This window comes from Beta vulgaris, chromosome 2, assembly GCF_026745355.1.
Source record: "Beta vulgaris subsp. vulgaris cultivar EL10 chromosome 2, EL10.2, whole genome shotgun sequence".
Lineage (NCBI taxonomy): Eukaryota > Viridiplantae > Streptophyta > Magnoliopsida > Caryophyllales > Amaranthaceae > Beta > Beta vulgaris.
The window spans coordinates 49,330,760-49,343,517 of record NC_079203.1 but is presented as its reverse complement, the minus strand read 5'-3'; the positions used below and the strand labels follow the sequence as shown (position 1 = coordinate 49,343,517).

The window sequence follows — 12,758 nt, the reverse complement described above, 5'->3', positions numbered from 1 at the left end:
TTACAATTAGAAGATGTACCTTGGTGGTTGTCTTATGACATCTAAAGTGTGTAGCCAATAGTTCAAGACTTGTTATAAAGATTTTGATCTTATTATATATTTTTTTTCAATGAGGCAAAAGATATACTACTTCACAATGATATTATGTCTCATATAAAAATTGTAATTTGATGGTGGAATAATAACTGAGAAAGTCTTTTTACACAACTTTTGATCAACATTTTGCGAGTAATACAATAAATTTTTTTTAATAATATATATATATATATATATATATATATATATATATATATATATATATATATATATATATATATATATATATATATATATATATATATATATATATATATATATATATATAATGATAGATTTGAAACATAAAACAAACTATTACATCGAGCTCGCGATTTATTCCTCATTCAAGAGAATAACAATAGTCTCGTCAAAAAAAAAAAAAAAGAATAACAATAGACTAAAAGAATTATGCACGAAATCAAAACAACACTAAATACCAAGTACAATAACTCAAAAGAATAAAAAAGGAGTAAACGAAAAGAATTATACACCAAATCAAAACTACAACACATAGCAAATTACCAAGTAGAATAACATAGACATATATAGTGTTTAAAAGTAAAACTAGGCTGAAGTGAACTTGTAGGAGCCGTGACACAAGGTGCCATGATCCCAACTGCTATGAATAAGCTCAGCCTTCCATTTTTCACCAGCAGCGCCAAGAACAACATGCAATGGATAAAAATGTTCTGGGAAAGGATGTGCTAATTTCCAATTTGGTGCTTTGGTTTCATATATATTCACTTCTTCAAACCTGAAAATCATAGAGTAGATGTAAATCATAGTCAATTTAACTTCTTTTTTTTTTTGGTGAAAAATAGTCAATTTAACTTTATTGTATGCAAACTTTGTTTGAAAGATTGATGTTTACATTCGAAATGTTAGAGAAATCGAAATTACGAAAAATGCGTGTTAAATTTGTTTTAGAGATCAAGGTAGAATTAAGTTGAGTCCGAATTTTAAATTTTAATATCGACAGCTTAATATGTGAAAGTTTTGAGATCTCAATAATTGAAGAAGTAAAGAATGTAATGTCTTGTTTAATATTTTTGATAATCTTTTCTCGAATATAAAAAGACCGGCTCTATTGATTCGATTCTTGTCAAGAAAAACGAGTTTGTCTTATAAGAGACCGCCTACTTTTAAATTAAAACTGATTTTTGGACCCGGACTATATCCCAGATACTTATATGTTTCATTTATTAATATTTTACCTTGAAATCATGACACACCAAAATATTATTTGGTTTAGTGGTTAAGACATTAGTACACAAATGTGAGGTCATGGGATCAAATCTTATATCATGTATAGTCTAATTTTTTTTTTTATTTGTATGTTGAGTACATGAAGTCAAAACTCTATGGGATAGCGCCACGTGGCATAGTTCCTTGTTGAGGAACACCTTTTTAATATATTAGTATACATTAGGCAGTGGTAAGTCCAATATTTGAAAGAGAATTAGCTTAATAGTAACTAAGGTTAATTTCTTTCGATAACTAATTTCATCCATTTAGTGATTAGATCTACTTTTATATTAAAATTGGACTTTTTTTTAATAATTTTTGTAATATATAGCTAAAGCTTCAATCAGTAGTAATGAGAAAAAGCAGGATGCAGTGCAATTATTTCAAACCAGGACCCCATTCACACAAATGCTTCTTATCGACTTGTAGTCTGTATACCGCATATTTGCACATATACAAAGAGATGATTTTATAAGAGGACAAAGAGATTACTTTGTCTTAAGATTAAAACAAAATTTGAATGATAGGGTGGCCCAATACCTTACATCCCTTAGTTCTGTCCATGAACCCACCTTGTTGCAGTCTCATCAATGAATCATGAATGCACATAAGGCTGCTTAATCATTGGTCACATTTCCATAATTGTATACTTCTCCATTATGATAAGTAAAATACTTATTTCAAAAAGCTATGATATAAAAAAAAATGTTTTACTTATTTCATAATAAAAGAAGTATAATTTTAAGGTCTTTTTACAAGATATTACTATAATTTTGCGTTTTTTTTGTTATTTTTTTGATATTTTTTCTTTCTAGTGTTACCTTGTAATTTTTCATTTGTCTTATATCGCACCCCTTTGATAAGTCATCATTACGTCTCTTGTAAAGTTCTTATTTTATTTTCCACGATTGATTGAGTGATTAGAGTTTCAAATAATTAATAAATTAAACATTAAATCAGTATGTTATTTTCATCTTATTTTTTTCTTAAATATTCATGGCTTTCCTTGTTTGATTAGAACTTTTCTCAACTTTTCTAAACTTTTGCTATTTTTTACGAAGTCTTTTTTTTGTTTTTAACTTTTTCTGAACTTTACTCTTTTTTTCTAACAATAAGTTAAAATATTGATTGTTTTTTCTTATGATGGAACGAAGCCACCTTCAATTGTTTTTTTTTTCTTTCTTTGTCTTAAGATACTGTATTTGTGAACTTGAATTATTTGAGGACAAAGAAAACAAAATTATTGGAACTGTTGTTGGGTAGTTTGAAAGATCTAGAAGAGCTAGAAATCATTGATTATTATGAAAGATAAACAAAGAAAAAAAGTAGTAAATGGGAAAAAGTAAAAATTAAAGGAAAACAAATTAACTATGGTTAATTGTTTTTCCTAAAATATGGAAAAACTACTAAAAAGGTAATATGAAGTCCTGAAACATGAAAATAAAAAATAAGATGAGGTCCTAAAAGATGAAAACTTCAAAAGGTGAATAACCAAATACTCCTTCCGTTTCCTAAAGATCTTCCCTCTTTCCGTTTAAGGGTGTTTCCAAAAGATTTTCCCACTTTTGCTTTATTCCTTATTTGGCAAAACAAATTTCCATATTTACCCTCTCATGTCACTATCATATGGTCCACCATTACATTATTAATTCAATTTTACTCCCTTTATCTCTCCTACTCTAACCCCTTTTTATTTGTTTATTTATCTTAACCATTTTCTCTCTCCTACAATTTACTCACACCATGCCTCCACACAACTTGATTTTCCTTGGTATCTGTAGGAACAGTAAGTGGGAAGATCTTTAGGAAACGGAGGGAGTAAATGCTTAACTTGGAGTATTAAGGAAAAAGTTTTAGGAAAATTCTCCTCTTAATACAAGTATAAAGATTTGAAAATAAGAAATAAACAAAAAATTTAAAGTTAGCTTGTTAATTAAGGGGGGTATTTCCTCAGTTTTTCATCATTCTCACTTTTCTTTGTGAATCTTCCAATACATGTTTTTGAACTTAAATATATTTCATTTTATATTAGTTAAAATTATAAATATTGAATATTAATAAAATACTAATTGAGACGAATCAAATAAAACCCCACATGACTATATTTTCTCTTATAAATTGAGAAGATTCTCTCTAAGTTTGAAAAGTGTCAAGATGTCAAGTGTGAAAGATAAAAAAAATAAAAAATAGGGAGGGAGTACCACATACAATAACAAAAAAAAATTAGAATTGCAACAATTTTTTTAAAAATTTGGTAAGATCAGTTACATCGATTCCCTTGAATAGGCTACTTAAGTATAACCTACCCCAAAACCTAAAACCCTTCTGGATGAGATTTTGAACCATGCCCTCAAATAGGACACTTAAGTATAACCTACTCCAAAACCCCAAAACCCCTCTAGATGAGATTTTCAACCCACGACCTTGGAGTGGAAAATGGAAGGGGCTTATTACCACCCTTTCACTTACTTCCTCATATTCTCATTTAAGATTGCAACAAAGAAAACGCTAAAATACAGGGATATCTTATAGAAAAGTTCTTGGTTCTATATACTTTACTAACTTAGGAATTAGAATTGGCTCAAGTAGTGAGTTTTTCCATCTTTCATAGCAAAATCTAGGGTTTAATTATTTCTACTTCAAGCATTTGCTTGAAACTTAAAGATGGATTTGGGTGAATGGTCGTAGTGAGCCTCTGAGTACGGGCCCTGTGTGAAGGCAACTCAAAGAATTTATTCTTACCTATTTTTTAATAACATACTTTACTTCGATCCCTATGCTTTTTACTTTATGCATTATGTTTACACGATTTTCAAGATATTTTAACCTTTAATATCTTTTATTTTTTATAAGTAAAAATTATAAAAAATTTGATATTATAAATCTTCACATTGAGACGAATCTAACAAGACTGCACATGACTATAGTTTTACTTATAAAAAAAAAATCAAATAATTGGTCAAATTTGGTGGCTTAATAATCCAAAGTAAAAATGTGGTAAATAAAATAAAAAGCAGGAGTATAATTTTAGGAGAAAATCTTGACATTTCATTGTTAAAGTCCATTCTGAATTTCAATAGGGACATTTTATGAATTTTCTATACTGGAAGCAGTACCAAAATAAAGTGTAAATTGATACCAAAGCACAGTCAAATCGATATCAAAGTGCAACTTTGATTTAATTTTTGTACCAAGTAAAAGTAAATTTAATATAAGTATTGCAGTAACTATTTCAGTATTAATTTTACAGTGATTTGATATTAAATTATATTTATTTTGATACTCAAATCTAGAGTATGAAATATCTTTGTTAGAATCTATTAAACTCCAATAATAGGATGTGAATTCAACCACTAATTTTAGACCAGACATTATAAACAGACCACCGTGACAAAGACATTGGTTGACAATGATAGTAATACTAGACACTAGTAAGCAACAAAAAAAGTAAGATCTTGTCAATCAATGTACTTAAATGTCTTAACTCTATTCTTATTGAATTTAGATTTTGCTTCCCAATCAGTACACATGTCATTATTGTTTTCTTTTAAAAGGTGATACAAGAAAGGAAAAAAAAAAATCGACACATTAATCAGATCGACATTTTATCTTCTTGACAAGTACTTGTCAAGTTGTTTTCTATTAAAAGATGATACAAAAAACCCTCTGACTTGGTACTGCTGGAGACTTCCTTCCAAAAAAACAAGTGATACAAGAAAAAGAAAAGGTTAGTTGTAAACTTGTAATAGTTTGGGTCACTGGATTATTTGGACTTTTCAGTTTTACCTAACCCAAACCATACTATATAACTTTAACCATTTAACAAAATAAGCGCAACATCCTAAATTATAGCTCGGGTGCATCCAACACCACCAATTATAACTAGTGTCTAAACACCATCAACTACAAAGTGAGGTGTAGTATGTACCATCAACTACAGCGTGAGATGTAGTTTGTACCATAAAAATCCACCGTCTTCAGCAACATTTTAGGCCTCCGGCGTCATTTATGGTACAGAATACGCCCCACCCCATAGTTGGTGGTGTTAGGCTAGGGATGACAACAGGTCGGATCATGGACCGATTCTTGGTGGTACCAGATCCTTTTTTGAGCCTGGACCCAGATCCGGACCGGATCCAACGGATCTCAAAAGGCAATACTCAAATCCGGATCCACTAGATCCACGGTTCTACCTGTTTTTCCAAAAAGTTGTACAAATAATTGGCAATATTTTATCACTAAATGATATAATTATTATAACATTCACCAAACTACAATATAGCAACATACCAACATTTAAAATATTCAATCTTGTATGAGAATGAGATAAACAATAGCCTTAAGTTACTAATTATAAATTAAAATATTCAAACTATAAAAAATGAATCTGCGGGTCGGATCTGGATCCTCTCCATAAGATCCAGATCCAGATTCGTATTTTTTGTGTGGGACCCGGATCCAACACAGACCCGCATGGTCCAAAATGCTAAGATCCAGATCCTTCTAAACGGATCTGGATCCACGAATCTGGGACGGGTCCAAGATCCATTGTCTCTAGTTTAGGTTACTAGTCGTAGTTGATAGTGTTTGGTGCAGCCAAGTTACAGTTCATGGTGTTGAGACCAATTTTGCGTTAATATTATGTTATGCTCGGTTATATAAATATATTACACATTAAGACATACTCCCTCTGTTTTTTTATCGTTCTCACTTAGAATCTTGACATTATTTACACTTAGATAGAATCTTCTTAATTTTTTTCAATTTATAAGAAAAAATATAATCATGTGGAGTCTTGTTTGATTCGTCTCAATTAGTAAATTATTAATATTCAATTATTATAATATTTACTAATATATAATGAAAGATATTTAAGTTCAAAGATATGTACAGGAAAGTGAGAAAGATAAAAAAAAAAAAAAAAACAAATGGAGTATTGGAGAGAGTGTAAATAAGATAACTTGATTTTTTTTTTATCTTTTTTTCCTAATGAAGAGAAAGAGTTTGGGTTCATTATATTTTAAATGAAATAAAAAGCATGAAAAGATAGTATATATATTGTCCCAAATGAGGAATAAAGCATAATAATGAACAAAACTTTATAAAACGAATAGAAAAGGCAAATAATATGAGTAGAACTTTAAAAAACGGAGGAAATATGTTACTAAAAGTCGGCTTAAAGTAAAATTATATATATGTATACAAAAAATTACCTTCCATTAATGAGAGCTTTACGAAGCCATGAATCAAAGGCAGCTGCCCAAGGTGCAACTCCATCAAAATAATGAGGAGTTTCATCCAAAGGGTGAGTTGCACTTCCTGAACCAATGATTAATACGCCGTCGTTTTTCAAGGGAGCCAATGCTCGCCCTAAGTTGTAGTGGTATGTTCCATCTAAATGCGGCTGAACTGAGAGCTGACATACTGGTATATCAGCCTCAGGATACATTAGCATTAGAGGTACCCATGCACCATGATCAAGCCCGCGTTTTTCGTCAGTTTCCGCCGTTTCGAAACCCGATTTTTTCAGAATTTCCTCTACTTTTCTTGCCAATTCTGGTGCCCCAGGAGCTGGATACTTGAACTGGTATGTTACAACCAAAAATGTGTTTGTTATAATATATAATATATATAAAGTACAACAAGATCGAATATTTTTGTATTAAAAATGCACTTTATGTAAGGGTTCGTTCGTTATCATTTCCAAAATCGTCCTATTTATTTTGAAAATTAACATTGAGAGTACTTATCATAAGCTTCACATAAAGTGCTTGTTATAAATAAAAAATAGAAAGAAAACAATGATATCAATCTTATAATAAGCATGACCTTAAAGTTAATTATTATGAACAAACTTTTTGGGAGTTTAACAAGAAGTAGGTGAATATAATATAGAGATTTATGGATAGTTCTCCAGAAAAGTGTGATTACTATTCCTAACAGTTAAAAACTTAGAATTCCTGTAAAACAACTTAAAGAAACAGCACAATGATATATAGGTCTATTGTATCTAGGTTTTTTCCTAAATACTTCATAGAATAAGCAAGAAAAATCACATAAAATAATCCTCAGAAATGAATTAGGAGGAAAGAGAAAAAAAAAAAAAAAAACCTGGTACATAGCAGCAGGATAGTCATCAAAATCATGGATAGTATCATTGATATGGACAGCATTAACAGTAGGTTTAACAGTTTCCCAATGACCAGAAATAATAAGAATTGCCTTAGGTTTCTTAGAAAAGATTTTCTCTCTCCAAGTTTCAAAGAAAGGTCTTAATGGATGTGTGTCTTCTACTGTTAATATTGGGTTTCCATGTGTTATGAAGAAGCTTTCTTTGATCATTTGATCAGTAGCATCTTCTCCATTCATCATTTTCATCTTTTTTTTTTTTTTGTTGCTTTCTAGTTATATAAAAGGTTGTTTTGTTTTCTTCTTGTTTTGATTTCTTTCAAACACAGATAAGAATGAAGATTATATATAACCAAATGAAGGATGAAGGTTTCAAGTGCATTATAACAATGGTGCCAGCCATTCACCTTCAAGCAGGGGCAAAATCATGGGGGGCCTACTTGGGCCATGCTAATTAATGGTGTAAAACATGGCACGATTGGTTTAATACTCTATTATTGTAATACTTTCACTCTTCATAATTAATATACTTAACACGTTGGTTTATTGACCACTTGTTAGGGAGGGAGGGGTATGGTAGCTTTGTGGAGTATCACCTCGAATTTTAGGGTATTGTTTATGGTCCGAATCCTCATCCGAACAATATGTTAAAGGACTGGTATGCTCTATATATTATTAGCTTAGCAGGATTTAGTCTCGAGATCAATCATCTTTCCTAATAAAAAAATGAGCACTCATTAGGAAAGGGGAGAAATATTTTTTTTGAAAGTGATATGAATTTAACAACATAAGAATTATATCGTTATACAACTTGCATTATAGAATCCAACACGAGCAAATGTAAATTAATCTATATTAAATAATATTTTGATATGGCAAAATCACAATTGTTGTGGGTGAAAAATATTGACATTAATCAATTTTTCTTTTACGTTAGGGTTTGATTCAACTTTTCTTTGGACGGGTCTTGCTTTGATCTATTATTATAGTTTTAAATTAAATTAAATGTGATGAAAATGAATGTAGAGGTGGAATTAGAGGTAGTAATGAGACGAGACCAATTGAGACCGACTCAGTCAATATCCGACTAGCTCCAGTGAGCTCGACTTAATATGTTTGCAGGTTGAGTTGAGTTATTCGGTACTCGATATCAAAATTTCGTGAGAAACTCAAAGCAATTATCAATTACTACCAAAATTCCAAAAGTAAAATGCTTGAATTCATCATAATATCTACCCTATGGGAACTATTACAAAGAGGTACTGTTTTGGATTTTAGATCTCAAGAGAAATAGTGATAACCCATGTGCCAAAACAATAATAGTATTTCTCGCTAAAATCGATACATAAAAGCTACTTCCTCCGTCTCATAATATAGTTCTCATTTCTCTTTTTTCACGGTAATTTATGCAAGTAGAATCTAGAGAGATAGTAAAGATTTTTTGTTTATTTAAATAAATGTTGTATGGGAAAAGATGATTTTAAGAGAGAGAGTGGAGAATAATTGGTAAAAGAGCATTAATTGTAACATTTTGGTTGAATAAACAGAGGAAAAAACAAATTTCAAGAAGAAAATAAACGATGGGACACGGTTTTTCTAGACAAATTACGGAAAAATGTGGAACTAAATATGGAAATTGGAACTATATTTTGGGAAACTCAAAATGGAAATGAAAACTATATTTTGGGACGGAGGGAGTAGTAATTACCAGTTATATTCGGAAAAAACTTTGTCTACCCACCGGGTAGACTACCCATCAGTAATAGAGAGTAAGGGTAAGTGATGATAGTGGAATCCAACTCAGATGATTAATAATATTTTAATGTTTCTATTAGTAGTGGGTAGATTACCCATCGGGTATATGTAGCAATGTCTGTTATATTCAATAATAATTTGTTAAAAAGGACTTTTTTAGCTTTTACTTTTATAATACTATATCATTTTTTGTGAAAAATAATCTTTTGTTATCTTTTTGAAATTCGAGTCCTTAAAATTAATTTTTTGTAAAATCTAACCTTATCTGAAAGAATATAATCCCTTAATTATTCTCATTATCATAATTAGGTTATATACATAAGAGAAGGAGGTAATCTAGGCTATACATAAGGAAACTAACATTTGTTACCTAAATACAAGGATTACACGATAACCTAGAATATTCACATAATAATTATATTTACATATACCTTATTCTAACACACCCCCTCAGTCGAAGCGGGAGGTGGACGAACACTGAGACTGTCTCGAAAATCCTCAAATAAAATCGATGGAAGACCTTTTGTGAAGATATCCGCAATCTGATGGCGAGATGGAACATGTAAGACTCGAACTTGCCCACGCGCTACCTTTTCCCGAACAAAATGAATGTCCATTTCAATATGCTTTGTGCGTTGATGTTGGACAGGTTTTCCAGTAAGATATATAGCACTGACATTATCACAATAAACTAAGGTAGCAGTCGGAATAGGACAATGAAGCTCTAGGAGGAGATTCCGTAACCAGCACGACTCAGACACTACATTTGCAACTCCACGATATTCAGCCTCGGCACTGGAGCGAGATAAAGTAGGCTGGCGTTTAGCGGACCAAGAGAGTAAATTATCACCCAAGAAAACACAATAACCCGAAGTAGAGCGACGGGTATCCGGACAGCCTCCCCAATCTGCATCAGTATAAGCAATAAGCTTTGAAATAGAGGAGGGATAGAGATAGAGACCATGGTCTAAGGTACCCTGTAAGTAGCGCACAATGCGCTTAAGAGCAAGCATATGAGCTTCACGAGGATCATGCATATATAAGCAAACCTGCTGCACCGCATATGATAAATCAGGTCGGGTGAAGGTAAGATACTGGAGGGCCCCGGCGAGACTGCGGTATAGAGAAGGATCGGCAACAGGAGCCGTGGAGGTGGAACTCAGCTTAGGCTTCGTATCGACAGGAGTGGAGGATGGTTTGCATGAAGACATCCCAGCGCGATCAATGATCTCGGCAGCATACTTACGCTGAGATAGGAAAAGGCCACCTGTATGTCGGGTTACAGCAACCCCCAAAAAATAACTCAAAGCACCCAAATCCTTCATAGCATATTCAGAGCTAAGCTGAGAGATGATAGACTGAAGTAATGCATCTGATGAGGCTGTCAAAATAATATCATCCACATATAATAACAAATAAGCCATAGAAGTGCCATGACGATATATGAACAAAGAGTGGTCAGACATGCTGTGAGAAAACCCAATGGTAGAAAGATAGTCAGCAAAACGCTGATACCAAGCACGGGGGGCCTACTTGAGGCCATAGAGAGATTTCTTTAACAAACAGACATGATCAGGATAAGCAGCATCCTTATATCCCTAAGGCTGATACATATACACAGTTTCTTTCAGATCACCATGAAGAAACGCATTTTTAACATCCAGCTGATTGATAGACCACTGCTTAGAAAGAGCTAAGCTGAGAACAGTACGAATGGTAGCCGGTTTGACAACCGGACTAAAAGTCTCACCACAATCCACGCCCACCTGTTGAGTTTTGCCATCACCTACAAGTCGGGCTTTATGCCTCTCAAAAGAACCGTCAGATTTTTCTTTATGAGCAAAAATCCACATATAGAACGAATCACATTAACACCAGGGGGACGGGGTACTAACTCCCAAGTCTTATTTTCAATAAGAACATTATACTCGGCATCCATAGCTAGTTTCCAGTTAGGGTCACGCAAAGCCGACACTAGGTTACGGGGTGGAGGAGACCGGGTGGTGGATGTATGGAGAGAAAATAAGGGTTTGGGCTTAAATATACCCCGTTGACTACGGGTAACGGGGCCTCGGGTCGGTGATGGAGTAGGGGAAGTATGAGATGAGGGAGGAGTGGGGACCGCGGGCTGTGAAACTGACGGAGGAGGCGTGACAGTGGGCTGGGCAGATGAGCCCAAAGGACCGGGTGAAGGCGGGCCTGTTATGGGCGGAGAGGAGAGATGGGGGGAGATGGGGTTGGGGGTAAGATGGGAAGACTTACCCGTGTGTGGTCCAGCAGGAGAGAGGGGAGATGTGGGACGCGGTCCAGTAGCAGTTGGGTGGGGATGTGGGCCTGGGCTAGGAGGCGAAGTGGGTATGGGGAAGCGCCAGGTTGGGCAGCAGAGGAGGTCACAAGGAGAGGAGGGGAGGGATTTGTGGATTGGGCCATACGATGAATAACATAAGGAGATAAACCTGCATCCAAAAATTCATAGGAAGAAGGAGATGGTTTGTGAAGGGATGAGAACGGAAATTGTGATTCATCAAATATAACATGGCGACTTATGATAATTTTGCGGGAGGAAATATCATAACACTTGTAACCCCTATGATTGGAAGGATATCCCAAGAAAACACAAGGAGTAGAACGAGGTTGGAGTTAATGTATTGTGGTGGAAGGAAATAGAGGATAGCAAAGACACCCAAAAACCCGTAGGTGAGAGTATAGAGGATCCCGATTGTAAAGAATTTTTAGTGGTGAGTGGTAGTCTAATAATTTGCTTGGAAGAATGTTAAGAAGATATGTAGCCATGGCCAAAGCATGATGCCAAAAAGACGGAGGGATAGAGGCATGGATCATGAGAGTCCGAATGATATTATTAATGGTACGAATTTTTCGTTCAGCTTTTCCATTTTGTGATGAAGTATGAGGACAAGAGAAACGAAAAGAAACACCATTAGTTTTGCAAAAATCCCGAAAAGGGCCATTATCAAATTCTCTACCATTGTCACATTGAATATTTTTAATTTCCCGTTCAAATTGAGTGTGAATGGAAGCTCGAAAGTGAAGAAATGTGGAAAACACCTCAGATTTCTTAGCGATGGGAAAAGTCCATAAATAATTAGAAAAATCATCCAATAATACCAAGTAATAACGATGGCCCACAGTACTAACAACAGGAGAAGTCCACAAATCACTATGAATAATATCAAAGGGAAACATAGTGTAAGAATTTGATGTAACAAACGGCAGTTTAATGTGTTTGCCAAGAGGACAAGAATTGCAAATATTAGAACTACCAGAAGAAGTACAAGCAATAATATTATTTTTCTGAAGACATGATAAAATAGAAGGCCCCGGGTGACCAAGGTGCTCATGCCATAAAGAAGGAGCTAAGGCCGCAAAAGTTGAGGGTGAAGCATTATTGATAGTGGTGGTAAGAGGACAAAAATCGCCCTGACTGTCACACCTCATTAGACGCATTCCCGTCTGATAATCCTTCACAGAAAACCCAAAAGGATCAAATTCAACACAAACAGAGTTATCAATGGTAAATTTGCGAACAGAAA

General features: G+C 33.7%; 1 protein-coding gene across 1 annotated transcript; it reads right to left on the bottom strand.

Annotated features, from left to right (window-relative positions):
- Window positions 1-493: 493 nt before the first annotated feature.
- Window positions 494-7,760, bottom strand: LOC104908371 (4,5-DOPA dioxygenase extradiol 1). The gene is made up of 3 exons (XM_010697494.4): window positions 7,435-7,760; window positions 6,537-6,907; window positions 494-832 (listed from the first exon to the last, which is right to left on the bottom strand). Exons 1-3 carry the CDS (start codon window positions 7,699-7,701, stop codon window positions 643-645), a joined length of 828 nt encoding a protein of 275 aa, XP_010695796.1. The 5' UTR covers window positions 7,702-7,760; the 3' UTR covers window positions 494-642.
- Window positions 7,761-12,758: the final 4,998 nt, after the last annotated feature.

What these genes read in the sequence shown, in the direction of transcription:
- LOC104908371 (XM_010697494.4), bottom strand. Translation starts at nt 7,701, where the DNA reads ATGAAAATGATGAATGGAGAAGATGCTACTGATCAAATGATCAAAGAA. An exon ending in ATCCTGCTGCTATGTACCAG is followed by an intron (nt 6,908 to 7,434) that starts GTTTTTTTTTTT and finishes GTAACATACCAG; the next exon opens with TTCAAGTATCCAGCTCCTGG. An exon ending in AAAGCTCTCATTAATGGAAG is followed by an intron (nt 833 to 6,536) that starts GTAATTTTTTGT and finishes TATGATTTTCAG; the next exon opens with GTTTGAAGAAGTGAATATAT.